The 20,166-nt window shown below is 41.0% G+C and overlaps 1 protein-coding gene across 2 annotated transcripts in view; it reads right to left on the reverse strand.

The window, feature by feature from the left end:
- Nucleotides 1-20,166, reverse strand: part of TMX4 (thioredoxin related transmembrane protein 4) — a 347,052-nt gene that overhangs the window by 200,773 nt on the left and 126,113 nt on the right. For both annotated transcript variants that reach the window (XM_085612644.1, XM_085612645.1), the window contains exon 3: nucleotides 10,203-10,248. In XM_085612644.1, coding sequence (XP_085468770.1) covers nucleotides 10,203-10,248 — 46 coding nt within the window. The remainder of the gene's footprint in view (nucleotides 1-10,202; nucleotides 10,249-20,166) is intronic.

Here is a 20,166-nt window from a genome sequence, read left to right on the forward strand (position 1 = left end):
CCCCCCGTGTACGTTCGAGTCATACCCCCACCCGTGTATGTACGGTGCGTACCCCCAGCGCGTAGCGGGGGGTCCGACTCGAGCGTACACGGGGGGGTCCGACTCGAGCGTACACGGGGGGGTTCGACTCGAGCATACACGGGGGGGTACGCACCGTACATACACGGGTGGGGGTATGACTCGAACGTACACGGGGGGGTCCGACTCGAGCGTACACGGGGGGGTCCGACTCGAGCGTACACGGGGGGGTCCGACTCGAGCGTACACGGGGGGGTTCGACTCGAGCGTACACGGGGGGTTCGACTCGAGCGTACACGGGGGGGTCCGACTCGAGCGTACACGGGGGGGTCCGACTCGAGCGTACACGGGGGGGTTCGACTCGAGCGTACACGGGGGGTACGCACCGTACATACACGGGTGGGGGTATGACTCGAACGTACACGGGGGGGGTACGCACCGTACACGGGTGTACACACAGGGGGGGTCAGCGCGTACCTACGGGGGCTGGGGGGGGTCGGCGCATACCTACGGGGGCTGGGGGGGGGGTCGGCGCGTACCTACGGGGGCTGGGGGGGGGGGGTCGGCGCATACCTACGGGGGCTGGGGGGGTCGGCGCGTACCTACGGGGGCTGGGGGGGGTACGGCACGTACCGGGTACCTGTTTGGACGTCTCCATGGTTGTTATGGGAGTTCGGTGCGGACGGTCTTTTCACCATACGGTTGTACATTCGGACGCCCGGGATGGATCGTGATTCCCCGGTCGGAGTTCACCTTTCACGTTTGTACGGTGAATCGTACGAGGACGTGTCGGACACATTTTCCGACCCGAGGACGTGTGGGGAAATATTCCCAGTGCGGTTCGTATGGACTTTTTACCATGCGAATCGTGATTGCCAGTTCGTACGGCACTTGTACGATTCGTACGGTAAAAAGACCCGATACGAGTCGTACGGGGACATTTTTTACCGGATCGTGATCGGCACCTTTGTTGTAAATTAACGTGAAGCTAGAATGTACTTACGTTCTGGTGTACACTTATGAATTCTTATGTATTTGTCTTCACAATAGGCTAGCAAACAATGTATAACCCTGCAAATTTACATAGGTATATTGGTATTAAAATATGAATAATATACACTTTGAATGGTATGATCAGTATTTATTTATGGATGGCAGTGTATAGCATTAAAGTCTGTGACAATGTTTTTGGCCATCATTTACTATTTGTAGGATGAGTTTCTTGCAATGGAAGTGGAGATATTATAAAATGTATTATTATGGCAGATATGGAGGATCTAGTTGATGAAATGACACCTTATGAGAAATGTTATATAAGGGTATTATAGTAAGAGTTCAGGATAACATTGCCTCATCAGAGCTCAAAGAGTGAGGTCTCTTTCCCTTGCATTTGGTACACATAACCATATAAAATACAGTTTGCTGAAGGGTAAATGTGAAGTTAGAACCACTGCTATACAGATTAAGGCACAGCTGACCTGAGAGTTATACAAAATATGTTTCAAGGGAATAGGTGACTCAAAACGTTAGTGAGAGAAGATGTTATGCACTATAATGAAAAGTTTAAGTTTCTGATCTGCAGTTACAAACATTGTAAGTTCTACAAGTTGTATGATTTCAGACATATCAGAATCCCTTGTTGAATCACACATTGTCAAACACTGCAATTGGTCAAACAACAGGATTGTGTCACAGAAAAATGTATAGCGATCCCAGGTATACCAAACCAGATTATGCCACATCGTTACCAGGACAGATGTATAAAATAGGACAGAGAATTGAAAAGACTGGTACCATGGGAGTAAACATAAATTGCAATGGATATTGTGGCAAATGATTTGAAAGAAAATCAAATGTTTTTATGGAGAACCTGTTTGGACTCTGACTGCATTGACTTCCATGTTGAAACTCTCTGTAACACTGAGGTAACATGAATGGCAGGAGGAACAAACTCCTCTGAGCAGCAAGGCATTTCAGCACAGACAAGTACATTGGTTACTAAGTTAGACAGAACAAAGCAGATACTGGAACAAAAATTGAAATGGACACTTTTGCAGAAACTCGTCATAGAATAATGAATGAAACTGGGAAGTTATCTACTGAGAGGGGACAGTATTTGAAACTGAGACTGAGACTTTATTGATATGACATCCCTATACCTACATATAGGGATACCTCTATGTATAAATAAATCTATCCAGATGTTGGCAGAATAGCGTATACTAGAAGTGAGTAAAGGAAGCCTACTCTGGAAAGTATTTGAGGTAGTGCAGAAGATGCATGAATTCTTTAAGGTAAATGAAATCACACATAACTGTAACAGACGTGGATCTGTTGGAAAGTCATTTGGGAGCACTAATATGGTAAATAATCTTTTATCTATTTAAGTTCAATGGAATGAAGCAAAGAGAGAACATATATAGCTAGGTCAGGAGACCAAAGTTAATTTTACAATCAATCTGTTCAAAGAGAGGAATGAAATCTAACAAAATTGAATCTCTGAGGGTGGAGCAAGCTCTCCAAGGAACCCGATAAGATTTTTAAGTTGATGGTAACATAGCTACCAAGGTTTCAGATTGGTTATGTGTGACATTTTCATAATTTCAGTGTAATTATGAGTGACATGTCAACGACTATGAGTGACACATTCTCACAAGTAAAATCAAGCAATGAAGACAAGGGAAGCATATACATATCAGAAAGTGCACCCATTTGAGCAATGGGAAACTCTAAGAAGTTTCTAAAACTGCTGTAATTGACCTATGGCTTTGCTGTTTCTCAATATTTGTGACTGCTGCAATTTCTACTGTAATGCTCTTTGACTATCGTATATGGCCCAACACCATTGTGTGGTATCATTGATATGCCTATATAATCTATTTCATTTGTAACATCTTTTGTTCCCTCTCTCAGAAACTGTTCATTTGTTTTATAGTGATGCTCATACCAGAGCAGGGTGTCAGAGCACTCTACATCACACACACACACAGACACAATGACTCTTTTGTGGGTATTTCAGTCTATTAAATGTTATTCATAGCACATCTCCCCTGACAACAGTTGAAGTGTTTTCATAGGTAGTTCATCCATCCAGCAATAGTCGGAAATGAAACTGGAGTGCTTTGCAGGATTAAAAAGCATACTGTCTGGTGTACTGCAAGAAATCCAGCACAAATATTAAATGTTTAAATGGGGATCCAGGCTAGCAGTATATTTGAAATTGAAAATATCCTGCAGTGTCACCTTAGTACTAACACCGGCATGCACAGGCTGCAGCTACCTGATTGCGTGCTGCCATTCACTGTGTAAAACACACAGAGGCTTGTGGCACTTACTTGGGCAGTGACCGCAGAGTCCGGAGGTGGCACTACAAAAATTGATGTGGCAGCATCTCTCTGCAAATCAGTGGCTGCAGCCTCACTTAGGCCGTGAGCCACTACGGGCCATGGTAATTTGGGTTGCCAGCCACCTTAGTTACCATCCAGGCTGGCTGTAGAGTGAGTCCCGGGCTGGCCCATCCGGTGACATGCTGCCTCAAACTCTGTCCTGGCGGCCACTACAACACGGGTCACTCAATCCTCTCCAATTCCCTCTGGTCCGGAAGTACTAAATTTGGGGGGTGGGAGGAGGATAAACAATAGGGGTAAAAGCAGACGGCAGGCCTAGCGGGTCTGGTACGAGCTGCCTGCAGCGCACAGCGCAACGCGGCAAATGCCAATGAAACTGAATTTGTAGAGCCATTGGAAAAAAACTAGCAGGCTGTTACTTTCCTCCACAAACTTCCCAGACCTGCTCTAGTAGCAGGAGGATGTGATGTCCTCTCGCAGCGTCAGCCTGAAGCACCCAACATGATTGGGCAAGACGCTCCACAGGGATTCACAGCCATACATTGTACCAATGTGAGTGTGAACCTTCAACTCTGCTAGAAGTCTTAATAGAGCACCTGGGAGAGCAGCGGGGGCACATTGCGTTGCCACTCTTAACAGCTTTATCAGCCATGCAGCACTTCAGTGGCATCTGTGAGAAACTATACATTATGTCTGATAATGCATTTCAGTGTGATAATGAAAATGACCACACTGAAATGCACTAGTCTAATGCCTGATGCATGGTACTTGGCAGGACTGTAATTAATCTGAAACTCAATTCATGCCATTCATACTTTCAACTCTGACGGACCTCTTCAGGCTGCCACAAATCAATTATATTGCTGAATAATTGCACAATAAAGAAAGGCGACCCAGAAGCCTCAAATTCCTTCATAGAATGGCGTCATTGGAATAAGATGCCGCTGAATTGTGAACAGTGGATACAAAAAGCAAGTATTTTTTGAAGTTCTACGAAAGACAAAGCTCTTCAAGTGTTCTTTATCCTGAGGAGAACCCCTCTAGGAATATCAGTGGGTCGAAACGCGTCGCCAGCTTTTACGTTGACCGAATAGGTGTTAAGGCTAATGTTCATACCACTTTTTGCTCACAAATTATCTTACCTTTGATTATATCTAAAAAAAAAATCATAATAGAGTTACCATTTGGTGGTTATCTCTGGAAAGAATCAAAATTCATTTGAGTAAGACAATACCCAGGGAAATTGGTTGAAAATATCCATGTGGTTGATAAAACTATACAGAACCAGAGCTATTTTTGTTATTTATGTGTAATGTGATGTTTTTGTGTACTATGATTGTATTGTGTCACTCAATGTGTTTATTAATTATTATAATGTTTTCGTTGTGACTTCAGTGTATGTTTGAAATCTTTACACAAATGTTTAACGTATCAAACAAAAATGCAAAAAAAATCATAAAATAAATAGTTTTGGAATATATACAAAACATACAAAAGGAAAGAGAATAAAAAATATGTTTTCAGATCATATAGATTACGTCATGTGATCTTTGAATGAAAGACTGATTGAATGATCATCAGTATTGGCATATTTTGTGTTTTACATTATTTAGTGGCCTTGCCTTACTGATTGATGGCCAAACCCTTCTGTGGTTACCACAGGGATTCACAGCCATACATTATAGCAGTGTGAGTGTGAACCTTCAACCCTGCTAGCAGTCTTAATAGCACACCTGGGAGAGCTGAGGGGGCACGTCACACTGCCACACCTCACAGTTTTAACAGCCAGGCAGCACTTCAGTGGCAGCTGAGAGAAACTATACATTATGTTTGACAATGCATTTCAGTGTGATAATGCGGATTACCAGACTGAAATGCATTAGTCTAACACCTGATGTGTGGTACTTGGCAGGACTGTATTAAATCTGAAACTCAGAGATAGCTTGAGAAAGCCATCATCCTCTTCTGAAATTAGTAGTACTTATACTGAGAAAACATAGAGAATCAACATGAAGTTTCAAAAGCTCATTCATATATTTTCTACTTGAGGGTAATTCAGTACTAAATTACACCAAGAATTAGGCCTTGAGTATGTTCAGGACCTTAATGGTGCTGCCCCTGTATCACTTTGGTGTTCTATTTGGTCGAATAAGGCAGCTGCTCTCAACTATGCAGTTACAGATTGCCTCGCTTGTAACCATGGATTGAAAATTCCATGGCTCAAGTATATAAGAGACACCACTTTGGCTCTGGGCTGCGCACACTTGCTTAAGAACGCAGAATGTATCACCAAGAAAGATAAAAGTTGGATGCAAGAATGTTTTTCCTCACACAGGCAAGCCTCTAGGGAGGCTGTGTAAGTGATGATTACAAGAAAACAATGGTTCTGTCGGGTATGAGTAAAACAATTACTTTGTTATGCAAGTGAATCAAGAAAAAGGTACGGAATCAATCAAGAGTTGACCACACACTCTAAAAGTACAAATCACAGTGAAGCTAGATTTGAAGGGTGTGATGTCATTCTTTATATATAAATTTCATCATTTATATGAAAACACCCATATCACTTGTAACGCGAGGTTACCAACGTAATAAACTGTAAAGTGAGTCAGTGAGTCAGTGACAAGGTGACAAAAGTGACAGAATTGTGCATAGTATATACAGTGATCAAATACAGAAAAAACTTTTTATGTACACAATATACATGAGGAGGGCCAGTATCAAGGAAAATCACAATGACACCGTTTCACGAATAAATCAAAACATATATGGAAAACAGGTCTTGAACTGGTCCTAGCAATTATCGTCGACGTTTCAACCCAGTGTAAGCGACATTAAATCGTCATGCAGGGTCTTCATCAGGACATTAAAATAAACGATGGCAACCTGCAAGAGCAAGTAAAGTACGTATCAATAATGCAATGTGCGATTATTTTAATGTGTGGTCCCGAATAAAAAGGCCATAACTCACCTAGCCTGTGGTCTAGGATGGCCTGGCAATCAAATGTTCACGTGTAGAAAGACAGAGCGCCTCATCAAATGTGGTCTCTGTAAGTCAAAGTGGAGCGTGTGATGCCGTCATTAAGCAACAATGAGAATGCACCTCTACGATGTTAAGGTGAAGAGGAGTACGAAAGGGGGAGAGTGAGGGTTAGTCAAATACACTAATTAACCTCCATTCTAACTGGTTTGGGAAATTAGCCACGGCAATCACGGGTTATGAAAAACCAACTACGGTGCTTAAAAGGGGCTCACCTCAAAGGGCGTGCCGAGTCCGGTGAATGGAATGCGTCGGAACCAATCCGAAATCAAATTCTGTAAGGATAAGCATTCATTGAAGAAACACTCGTAACTGGGTACAAAAACCATGATAACTGAAACGGGGAATGAGTGCTTACTTAAATTAGAAGTCGAAGCTAAGCGATCATGACTCACGCTGCAGCACCTCCTCTCTTGGTCGGAGGAAGCCGCAACTGACAGACCGGCTGCTAAATGAAAGGAAGCCGGGGAAGTCCTGTCTGACGTAGACAGAGTGACGTGTCAGGCGAGTTGCCTAGCAACCACGTTCGCTTCAGAGGACTGAGGCAGCTGAGGCCAGCGCGAGATCGACCGCGCGCTTGGCTGACGTAGGTCGACAGACACTGTGTCAAACTGCGTGGTTAACTCGATAAACGAGCGGTTAAGAGGATAAGGAACCGGCGAGCAATGCCAGAGAGTGTGGACTATTCTTGCACATTGGAGATGATTATATATAGGTGTGCAGCAATGCCAGAACGTGTCGACTACTCTCGCGCGCAGGAGATAATTGGGTAGAAGTATGCAAAGCTATGTGTCAATGGAGTTACCCGGCAACTGTAATCACTTATAGGACCAGAAACAGTTGGTATTTGTACAAGATTGTGCGCGTGCTTGGCTCGAGAGTGCAGGCAGTTAAAAACATCAGTACATTATGTATATGTTCACCAAGATAATTTGCAGACCCGTACCTGCATGTGCAAATACGTATAAGACTGGTTCATGATGACAATAGTTTCAAGGAAAGATCATGCGTCATTGTTTACATCACAAGTATGCAATAAAACAACTTTTTAGAATAGCAAGCTCAAAAACATTGGATGAATGAAGTTTGAGGGCCATCCCAAATCAACATGTGAAATAGTTTCAAGGGAAAACATGCGTCATTGTTTACATCACAAGTGTGCAATACAACAACTTTTTAGAATGGCAAGCCGTCTGTAAGACATTATTGTTTGGTTCAGATGACAGCCGGGATTGACCTCTACCTATTATTTCTGCAGAACGTGTACGAATACAACTTACTGACTTGTTTTAGGTTAGGAACGATACGCTGGCTGTTGTGTTTCCCCTTAGGAAATACTCCTCAAATTATATTTGTATTTGCCCGTGTGACGAGCAATCAAACCAGACCTTATTGCGCTTTGTTTTGTTTCGCAATTTCTATCTTCTTTGTACCTGGAAATTTCTATTGCCTCTAATGTGCAGGCACAAATTTACTAATTGCAAAGCTGCATTGCTCTTCCTACTGCAGCTAAATGATCAAGATACCTGTTATTTGATTGACTGTTTTTTGAGGGGCATTTTACGTGTGAGTAAGCATTGTTATTCTAACCAACTAATGCTCAATTCTACTTATATCTTATGTCCTGACTTTTGTGACTGTATTGTTTTATATTATTTCAGGTTTTTAGAATAGGTCTTTCTAAGACTTTTGTGCCTGGTATGCGTTTTATTTTTATTGCTTTATTTTATATTTTTTTAATTATTTGACTATTTTATATTAATCCGTGAGTGTTTTTAATCATGTGTGTCTTTTATGATCATCTGGAAAATAATCAGATAAAGATTATTTGATTGATTGATTGGGAGCACTACTATGGGAAAATAAGCTTTTATATATTTTCATTCAATGGAATGAAGCAAAGAGAGAAAATATATAGGTAGGTCAGGAAACCAAAGATAATTTTACAATCAATATGTTCAAAGAGAGGAATGACATCTAACAAAATTGAATCTCTGAGGTTGGAACAAGTTCTTCAAGCAGCCGGATTATATTTTAGGTTGATAATAAATTTGATATACAGAGATAACCTGAGAATAATCAAAGGATCAAAACTCATTCATATATTTTCTACTGGAGGATAATTCAGTACCAAATTTCAGGAAGAACAAGTCTGTACAGAATCATCTAGATGAAATGAAGAACAAAATAATACAAAAGAAGATAGAGGACGAGGATCACTACTCTGCGCCACCTGGGCACACAAAGAAACAATAGTTTTGCAAAGCTCTTGAAGAATAATATCGAAAAGGACAGTGATAAGAAAGAGTGAACATCTTTTGTTTTCACAAGGGAAGGGAAGATGAACAAATGACTTCTGTTAAAAAAGCTAACAACATGAAAGTTCATGAGCACCATCTGAACCTGACTCAAACTGACAGCGAACTTTCTTGAAACAGAGAAGATGCTTGGACAAGGATTGCCCCAATTCACTGTCCCCTTAATAATTTTCATTCTTTGGCTTAAAGAGCTTATAATGGCCTATCTTAGTATCAAAAACATTCTTTTTATCTCCAGATGCTCAAAAAAGTAAACTCTCTTTTCAGTGCCTTTTTTTGTCCAACTGCATCAGAACTTGAGAACAGAGTCACATCATAAAAACCTGTCCCAAAGATGACAGCACTAATTTAATACTGGCAATGTTTCTCACACACTTCTACCCATCATGGACAGTGGTCTACCCCCAACATGTGCTGTGCACATCAACCTTTACAAAACAGATGTTAAAAGATATACAAGCATATTAATTGCAACAATCTCTTAGGTAATGGCCCTTGACCTATTGCTACTGCACACACTTGTAACTCTATTACACTGAAGGGATCTCGATTTCTCTAAATAATCACTCTACTTTCAGGCATGAACACTCTCTGCTTTGAATGTGTCACACCAAGGGGCCGCTTATTAGTCAGGTTAATCAAGCATTTATTCACCTAGGGAGGCAGAACCATTGCTCTACTCTCAACAACACTTTTCCCCGCATACTCAATTCGTCCTTGCTTGACCTAAAGCACAATCACTCTTCCTTCCTCTTCCTCCTCTCAGTCTATATTTTTTTCTGCATATTTCATGACTTGTATTGTTACTAATTTCCCCTTTATCTCCTTCCATAAAAATGCCATGTACATGGAATACCTAAATCTGAGAGTTATCCCATCCAACCTCTCCAATTTCACCTACAGCTGAACAGGACAAACAGTCTGCCTATGGTATTCTTCACTCTAGATAGTTACTTGCTCTTACAAAATGTTGTTAAAATCACCATCTGCATAATAACTAAACTGATGTTTAAGAAAATAGTATTACTGGTCTGTTTTAGGTAAACTTATTTTCCCACAGGTATGACCCAAATTTGTGTGTGTAGACCAAACAACTGCCGAAGCTTCTGTGTCTATTTTAAATTGCTTTCCTTTGTTTTCCTTCACCATTCTGGAGGTGAATACCACAGTTGTTTCTTTCACTTAGCCAACTCACCAGAGCCCACAACTAGTACTCACTGGCATCTGCAGTCACTACGGTATTCACCTAGAAATCAGAATGTTTTAACTTTGGTGCTATTTAATTATATCATATTTATGTTGACACTATCTAGACATCAAAGACTCTACTCCTTTATTTTATCATGTGAAAAAGATATGTATAGCAATTTGTATGTGGTTCATAGAATATGGACATCACATCAACTTGTACAACAATAATATTTCCTCATCATGGTGTAAAAGGGGCAATGCAATTTGAAATAGAACTGAATCACTTACTGGAAAATGGTTGGTAGAGTCGTAACAAAAAAGCGTCCACTCAAACCTAGAGTTAAATAAAAGGCAGTGGTCACATAAACAGACAAGTGTAGATAAAAATATCAAAATATGTGCATAAGGTATCATTTTAGACTTTTAAGATCAGAACTTAATACCAAGAGGAACGTGTTACTTACTGTGAACTACAATGCTCCAATGTTGGCATACTTCATAGATTCATATGCTTGAATTATTTTACATTCACCTGTTGAACATCTTTCAAGACATGTTAATAACAGTGACAGAATGCACTAGTTTTTAATGGTGTACTACATATAAAGCCTATCAATCTTAGTCATTATATCACCTAGAAGGCAGCCAGTAAGGAATGAAGCTCCACTACTATCAGAGGGTTTTATAGTTCAGGCTTTAAGACCATTTTACAAATATTCTACAAACATTTTAGGAGGAAGACCTAGGTTATACACTCACTGCCTCTGTTATATTAACCTATCAGAGGTTTCATGTCACGGGGATAAAAAATAGTGGGAGAAAAATGTGTGCAAGAATGTAACCCTCTGTTCGCCACTCCAAGTTTTTTGTTACCCATCTCCCACACTAAGGAGTATTGTTTTTAAGTTCTAAACAAAGCAAATGACATGATCATTCACTAATGCATCTGAAATGCCAAGTAGATTGTTAGTGGCACAGGTAAATTGCATAAGCTTCTTGTAGCGGCAAACAAACATTTAAAAAAATGGCCACCTAGAATGTTTGGATTCTCCTTCACAAAACGTTTACAAATTTTGGAGGGGGGTAGCTCCAAATAGATGGCTGCTCTTGATTTATGCTTCTCGATAGGAATCTATCTTTTTTGCCAGTTGTGGTTCTAGGATCAGTGAATGGGGTCGGTAAAGTTCTGTCACTGTAGGAGGTTAAATTTCAGCTGAGATTTATGATAGGATTCAGGAGGCCATGTCACAGGCTTTAAATGTCTGGTTGGGGCATCACTCTGGAGTGTGGAGTTAGGAGTGTCATCAGTGACTGCAAACTGCACAATTGCCTGGCCTCAAGAATGAGAAACTAGAGGTGGCTGGTGTGGCACTGGTTTTGAAGTCCGTCTAAGGGTAATTGGAAGAAGATAAGTGCAGATTCACAGTTGGCTGGGACCACAAGAAACAATGTCACCTATCAAGAGTGCCTGGGAGCTATACTAATCCCTTTCCTCCCAAGCCCCCAAGACCACTTTGAGCATGGTATCATCAGTAGAGTCCCATTGGCATGATGCAATGTAGCTCTACATGATTCCCTGCACGGGTTTGCCACTAAAGAAGACATTTGGATCTGCTACAGTGATGGAAGAAAACATGGCAGTACAGAGGAAAATTGAAATTTTCATAAGGACAGAGCAATGACGGTAAGCCCCGCTGATGACTAAGAAGAGCTCACAAACAGTGCACACCTGCTGTTGAGCTAAATCTCTAACCTGAAAAACGAACTGCAGAACAAAATTGGCGCTGGTGAGTATGTGGTCCAAACTGTAGAAAAGCAATTGCAAGCCTCATTAAAAGTGTGTCAACAACGGAACAGAGGACTGGGCGAGTGGATCGGAGGATACATGCTTTGGAAGACCCGACAGATGGAAATACAACTGAGATGAAAGAAATGTCCATTAAATTTCATGGCAATCAGGCCTTGCGAGTCAAGGTTGGAGATACTGGACAATACGCACAGGAGTGCTAATCTCTGAGAATTGGGTATGTCTGAGGAGGTTTCGAGTGGAGCTCTTCATCAATGGCTGAAAATGTATTATGTATGACCAACTGGACATTTTAGAGAGCCAGATCATCTTAATGGTCAGAAAAACCTGTAGAATTCCCAAAAGGCATGACGGTTGTGTTCCAGGCAGTGGTGGGGCAGTAATCATCATAGTGCATTTACAGAACATGAGACATCAGATCATTCACCGGACCGTACTGAAAAAGGTATTGAAGGTGGGAGAAGTTATACTTCTGTTCTTCCCGGACATATGTGAGAGTGCCCTGGAAGGCAAATAGGAGGTGCTGGAGATTTTTTTTTAAAAGGCAATGAAACAAAAAGGATTGGCAGCTGTGGTGGAGTTTCCAATCAGGCTCTGAATGGAACACGAGGTGAACAGATATGTCTTTATGCAGTTGTACTCAGCTGGAGCTATTATGGAAGGCCTGCTTCTTGATAATTAGTGATTTTCTGGGTGATGGATTCTTGTCCCTGGTTGATAACGGTGCTCCTGGGAAGTCAGGAAAAATGTTACGTTTTATGTGCTAGTATGGGTTACTCCCCAGGAGGGACAGAGGTTGGGTGGGAGTAGGCTGGTCCTAGAGATATTATAGGTATTCACAATTGTCTTCCCACTTCCCTTCCTTACACCTTTCCCTGCAGGATGGCTGCAGGTGAAGAAATAAGAGTTGACATTTGGACATAAGCTGATTTAGAACATTGGAATGTCAGAGTGGCTCTGTCATTTCCTATTTATATAGGTGTTCTGCAGCTGAAAATTATTTGAAAGTGCACAGGTGTGGTTTTAATATGCACCTGGCATTCATTACGAAGATAAGTGGTGATGTTACTCTCTGAAATTTACCCTGGAGCCATATGTACAAGCCAATGTTATTCTATGAATGTTGTTTCTTACACCAATAAAACAGACTTAATCATAATAAATAGCAATTGTTTCAAAAGCATGAGACAATGCAGCAAGCAGTTTTGATGCACAAAATGTGTGCAAGACAACAAAAATAATACCACATTCAGAAACTTTACTGAATAGCATACACAATTTGCTAACCACAACTAAGTTCCTTCAAGGAAAGTGGTCTTAGCACAATAATAACACAACCGGTAAATCATTCTCTCAGAAATATTCCTGAGTGAAAGCTGACATTGCTCTTATGGAGGAAGAGTAAGTTAGTAAAGTTTATTGTTTCAGCGTATAAATATATAAGCAATACAATCTGAGAAAACAGGAAGAATAAATAAAATTGATAGATTTATAATCCACAAAGTTAACACATGGAAGTTTTCAGTATACAATATGACTACTAAAGTGCCAAGTGCATGAATCCAGAGTTTCGATTAGACATTCATCACATCAGATTAAAATAACTGATAGCGGTAAGCTTCCGAATAAATATTAGCAATCTTATTAAAAAACAGTTGAGATCCACACAATAAATGCACAAAGAATCGGCAAAATGTAATACATTAAGACTTTACTATGTGATATACCCTGGCAGATGTTCAGCATAACCAGCTATAGGAATCATTTACTGCCAGAGAGCCTGCATAGATAGTATGATCACATCCAGATCGTGAAGCAACTGTCCTGAATTTCTGCTAAAGTGCTTGGTGTAAAGATCTAGTCATCTGATAAACAATTCATAAACAATTGGTCCATCCAACACGTGTTTCATCGCCCGGGAGTGCCCACGACTTCCTCAGGGCTGGAAGAATAGATACAAAACTTGCTTGTAATGTATACATCTCTAAAAGCACATTAGAATGAGATACAAGTGGAGCCCACCATAAATTCCAGAAATATATAAACCAGTACAGTGAATAGAATACAGACAAATTGGTGGATGCTGGTGAATTAGAAAACAGACCCACATTGCTGATACAGAGTGTGGGGAAGGTCAGTCAGAATCACCATGAGTCTCCATGACAGTGAGAAACCAGTGCTCCAAACCTAATCCCTAAATTGCACCAGTATTGTGAAAGTGAACATATACAGGTGGGTGATGCTGTGTATTCGCATTACTTCAATGGTGTCACTATGCGACTATGATTCAGGATGAAACATACCTAATCGGTAAATATAGATGAGGATTTCAGCCTCAAATAGTGAGGGAGCAAATAAATCAGTAAATTATCACTCCAAATAGGAATCTCAAGTGCAAGAGTAAGTTATAGGAACATATAACTACCTTGGGACCGGTTATAATTCCGTCCCAGCCACCAGGGCAGGGAATAGAATATGTCCGTCGGCTCAAGAGCGTGTCTTGTACATCTGTAATAAAGATATAGCATAAGGCCAAAACCAGACATATCATTGCATGATGGCCACCAATAATGGAATTTAATGTCCGCATAAAACCGGAGAGCACCAAATCTAATCCGTCCTGTCTTGTCACCAAGCACCTATCAGAGATCATGTGTCATCTCTAATATTGAGCCACGTGCATACTCATAGCTCTCGGCCCCAATTTGGCAACAAATTGAATCCCTAAACAAGGGTAAAATCAAGTAATCCGCCTACTATCAATGTGCCAAATTAGAATATATCCACATATCCCAAGGCAAATATGTTATGCATCGTTAATATAATCATTTTAAATCACAGGATTATATCGGGTATAAAATACCCAGCATATCTAATATCGATTATATGAAATCAAACAGTAACCGCTATGTAGTAAGAGTCAAAAGTAAGAGACATTCTAAAATATCCTGAATCAGAGATAGAACGGTTGAGTAAGCCGTAGGGCTGGTAAATACCCGTTCTCTAGTTCTCGCATCTAATGCAAATCTATCACAAGATCCATTTATAATACTATTCATACATAATCACATATCGCTTCTCATATCTAATGATAAAATCAGTCCCAAGAACCAATTCTAATACTATTCTTACATACTGGTATTCAATATATAAACTTGCTTAAGTCAAGCGTAAAAGCAACTCACATAAGGTTGTTATTATCGCAACTTCTGTATTATCCAGCTTCAATGATACACTGTAAACAAAGATAGGGCTTAGCATATCTCCAATAGGATCCTAACTGCATATAAAATCTCGACAGTCCATAGCCCATGGACAAACCCCTAACTTTCATGCTGCGATGTGAGTATACGTCCGACTCTCGGTCCCAAATACGGCCACGGAGTAGCATGAACCGGAAATACAATCCATTTAAATCCAGTTCACTGTCAGCAAGCCTATACCGCTAACCTCTGTTATCACGTATCGCTCAAACCTAACACGGCGGCCATGATGGAAGTATAGTGTGCGCTATGTCTATCTGGTGAATACCTCCGAATAAAAGATAAAATAAAATCTATGTACAACGATCAAATAACAGAGTTCGTTACTCCACATTAGATTATCAATCTAATACGGGCGAGACACACACGTGGCAAAATGAGTACCATATATTCCATTCTCACACTGATGCGAACGAAAGAATCGCGCAAGTAACGCTATAAGTATCCATATATAACTAGTGAGTGGTTGTGCGGCAGTGCTGTGATAGAGCTGATTGAAGCTTTTGAATGGTTGAGTCCCATTGTGTTAGCCAAGAAAACCAATGGCAAAATACTCAAAAGCGTAGATCTCAGGGACCTCAATGAGAGCACATAGGTAGAGTAGCTTCCCTTTTCTCTGATAAATGTGTCATGCAGGGCATAATGCATGGAATGGGGGGTAGAGAGAAACAGCATGATGGTGTTTTGAAACGGGCAGGTCTCACCATTGGTTTGGAAAAACTTAAATTGGGGATAAAAAAGGTGGAATATTTGGGTCATGCTCTGACTTATAAGGGTGTTAAGCCCAAGTTTAATTTGATGGAGGCAATCAAGAAAGCACCCTCTCCTCAAGATAAGGAGCAATTGTGTTTGTCTTTAGGTCTGGCAGATTACTACTCCTGTTTGTGAAGAAGGGAGTAAGGTTTCAATGAATGTTATCTTGCCAACATGCATTTGAAACTGCAAAGGTCTCAATTGTCAAATCTATGGATTTTAAACCATTCAATCCTGATGACAAAACCATCATTGTAACTAGTGCTAGTAATGAAGGTCATGGGGCAGTGTTGGTGCACATGCATGAAGAGCGTGTGAAGGTAGTGGCATTTGCTTCACATACACTTAAGGGTACGGATGGCACATACTTCACCATAGAAAAGGAGGCATTAGCTTGCTGGTGGGGTGTGCAACAATTTAGAACCTTTGTCTGGGGGATAACATTTGAATTGTGCATGGATCACAAACCATTGCTAGGGTTGTTTTTCAAAAAAGGTTGTGGTTGAGCCACTCCAAGTATTGCCAAGAGGTTGTATGGTCTTCAAGAATTTATGGTTTCTATTAAGTAAAAGACAGGTACACACAATATCAATGCCAGTTGTTTATCAACGATACCTTTGACCTGTGATTCTGGTTTCGAGGATGATGAATGGATGGTGGCAGAAATTGCTGATGTGTGCAGGTGTGCCATTAGTGAGGGAGAATGGAGGAAGGCAATGTTGAAAGTTGTGGAGTTGGTAATCTGGATGAAGTCCTTATCTTGAGAAAAAGGTTGGAATGCATCAGAGGAATTAAATGTGTTCAAGAATGTGTGGAACAAATTGATGGTTGTGAATGGAATTGTGAGGAAGAGTGATAGGTCAGTTGTACCAAGCAGTTTACACCAGACAAATGGTTTGCTACACGAAGGTCATGGTTGCATGTCAGCTATGAAGCGGAAAGCCCTGCTGAATTCTGGTGGCAGCGCATGGATATAGAAATTGAAAGATTTGTCCATGATTCTTTACCATGTACATGCAGTGAAGAGTCACAAAAGTTGCAGGATACACCCATAAATCACATTGCCTATCCTGAACGAGCATGGGAAAAGGTTGCCATTGATATTTGTGGCCCATGCAACTGTTTAGGCACCAATTATAGATTTGCTATGGTAATGATGGACCACTATTCAACATGGCCAGAGGTACACTTCCTGAGAGAAGTAAAGTCTTCCAGCATAATTTCTTCATTTAAAGAGGTTTTTTAGAAGGGACGGTTGTACTGGAGTAATTTTGACCAACAATTTTTTCAGAGACTTTGAGTCATTTCTCAAGAAAAGGGAAATTAAACATTACAGGACCCCAGTATATCAACCCCCATCAGAATGATTTGGTTGAGCATTTTAATCGGGTGTTGGCTGAAAATCATTGGCTGGCCATGTCTGGTAATGTGTGTTGGAAGAAGCATGTAAAGAACATGTTATGGAATTACAGAACCGCACCGCATTCTATTGCTGGGGAAACCCTTTTCTTTTTGTTGAAAGGCAGAGTGCCATGCACCGTGGCCATGCCAGCTTGGATGGAGAGGACAAGTCAGCAAATGGTTGAGTGTGATGTTTAGAGCAAAAGAGTAAGAAGATATCAAAATCAGTGTGTACAACAAGACAATTCTAGACTAAAGAAAAGGAATAGAATATTTGAGAAAGGAATGTATGCAAGGGTATGTTCTGGAAGCGTTTGTAGAAAGGGTTTGTTAAAGTTGTTTGATCCCAAAGAAGTACATGAGGTCAAAGGTAATATGGTGAGGTAGTCAGATGGAAAGTGGTGGAATGTGAGAAGGGTCACACTATGCATTCAGGTGGAAGAACGTGAATCAGTTAGTACTGGAAGTGCATCAAATGAGGGAACCAATGGGAAAATATCTACCCATGCTAGGAAGAAGGCGAAAAAACTAGAGATACATATATTGCCGATATTTATTTGTTGTAATTCATATTGTATAGGTTATGTAACCTGTAGCTGTTTTATTTTGTTTAGTTATGGGAAAGGGGGATGTGTCATATTCTTCTGTCATGAGTCCCCATTGCTTCTGCTTGTAACGTTAGCAGTACATGGGTAGGTGTCTTACTGTCAGGGGTCGTTACTCATGGCTGAACAAACGACCTCCCTTTTATCTTTATACTGAGTGTCATGCAGCAGCGGTCCGTGGAGGGAGTTCTGTGGGGCGGAAAGGCGGGGCGGGGGAGGGGCAGGGTGGGGGTACTAAACACCGGAATATGGATAATTGGAGGTAAGTAAACAATTAAATAAATAAAACGAATTTTGTAGCGCGCCCTGCACTGCATTTTGTGATGCAGGGCGCGCTACGAAATTCATTTTATTTATTTAATTGTTTACTTACCTCCAATTATCCATATTCCGGTGTTTAGTACCCCCCACCCCGCCTTTCCACCCCACGGAACTCCCTCCACGGACCGCTGCTGGTGTCATCTGCCTAAAAGGAATAACTCACACGACAAAAGAGCCATTAGCTAAAGTGGCCTGACCCATTCCTCTCCGTTTTCTACTGTGGTGGTCTGAGTCAACATGTGAATGATACCTGAATAGACAAATGCATCAACAGGGCTGACCTAAAGCCCCTCTACGCATGCGTGCTTTTTTCAAGTAGGAAGTTATTTAATTACGGGATGCTTGTGAAACAGCTAAATCTGTCTCTTAGCCGGATCTAAAAGAATACTGTAGTATTACCGGAAGAATTGAGAGCAGTTTCAATTGACAGTGTGAACAGTTCACATTACGGATTTAAATTGAAACACCACCGCTCCAATAATATTGTCTTACAACTGTACACCTACGTGTTTGTGCCAGCGAAAGAATTTGTATGTTGTTCTAATTTAACCAAGACGAACAAATTGCATTTAAACGCCGGAAGCTGTGGATGCTGCTGCCAGCCTCTGCCTACTGATGCACATTACAGCTAGTATCCTTTCACTCTCACAATATATTTTATGACTGTACAAATGAATAACATTATAGAAAGCGGGTCATTGGGCTATTAAATCTCGCGATATTCCCAACTCGCATTAGACACACACGGTGCAGAAAAGCACATCATCCCTTTTACGCGTTTGTATAATTGAATTCCGAACGTGTTCAAAGTGCAAGAAATATAATCATGACACATTTCGCGAGAAGTCGGGAATGCTCAGGGGATTAGCGGTGGGAATGGATGTGAGCAGCAATGCTAAAAGAGAAATGGAAAAAATGTGATGCACCGCGAAATTAGAACATATATCTATAGAACAAGGAGCCGTGTGTCATGCATCCTGTTTATAAACAGAGCTAGGTGTCATAGCACTTAAAATAGGGTTCGTTTCCTGAAAGAAATCTAGCAAAATAAACACCAAGGTAGTGGTTCAAGGGAAACAATACCGATATAGTTCGGAACACCCCTGCTGACAAGGACAGGAAGCAGACCTGCCATGAATTTTTCATTGGACTAGAACTATTTCTGAGCATTGTGACAAGTAGCTCTATTTATTTAGAATAGGAGTGGAAATGAGGTTACCGGCTCTCGGTGTTTAACATAAATAATGACAGGAAGGTCAAGTTTCAGCTTTGATGCAGTATAGAAGAGAACAGCTCAAGGTCAAGGTCTTGGTCTGGTGAGAGGAACCTATACATGTTTATTCAACATACAGTAAAATAAATTACATTTTACCAAAGAGAAGCCCTATGTTATGTGGGAACTGTTTGTTTATTTTTGGAACTTTATAAAGTTCTCTGTTTCGCCTTTCGAATAAATCCGAGCCTGCATCTAGGCCTGTCTCTGATTATTCAATTGATAGGGAGGATAGGCACCAGCATCATAAAAATACCCATAGTGCTAATCATAAGCACAATAATCACATTATTATATATGTTCACCTACATCTGGTCACATGGTCATGCCAAAGGGTTCATGATGCATGTCCCCACCCTGCTTTTAGAACTCTTCCTGACTTTCAACAACCTCTGGAAAATATCACCTCACAAGAACGTTTCTGAATGGCAATAATAACTCATGCAAATTCTCTGCACTGGAGCAGGCTTCTAGGACCCGGATACAATGCCATTGCCATACTGCAAACACAGGAATAATATGCCACCTTGGCCACCATGTTCACAGAACATCAGAAGAGCCATAGCACTCAGCAGCTGCACAACCCCCTCACCACCGTACAAGCCACACCCTCCCTACAACTTGACATTTACTAGTCAGTCCAATAGAAACACTCCCTTTGCTGACAAGTCTCAGACCCTGTAAGAATTCAGGAGCCCATGCTGGCTGCCAGATAGTGACAGTGTTTTCCCCAATTCAAATTTATCAATCATTTTCCACCTAGATGAAAACGTTGCCTACCTTCAGGAAATATACTCTTTCTGGTGGATGCTCTAACCGCATATTACTC

Source organism: Triturus cristatus, chromosome 6 (assembly GCF_964204655.1).
Source record: "Triturus cristatus chromosome 6, aTriCri1.1, whole genome shotgun sequence".
NCBI classification, from domain to species: domain Eukaryota; kingdom Metazoa; phylum Chordata; class Amphibia; order Caudata; family Salamandridae; genus Triturus; species Triturus cristatus.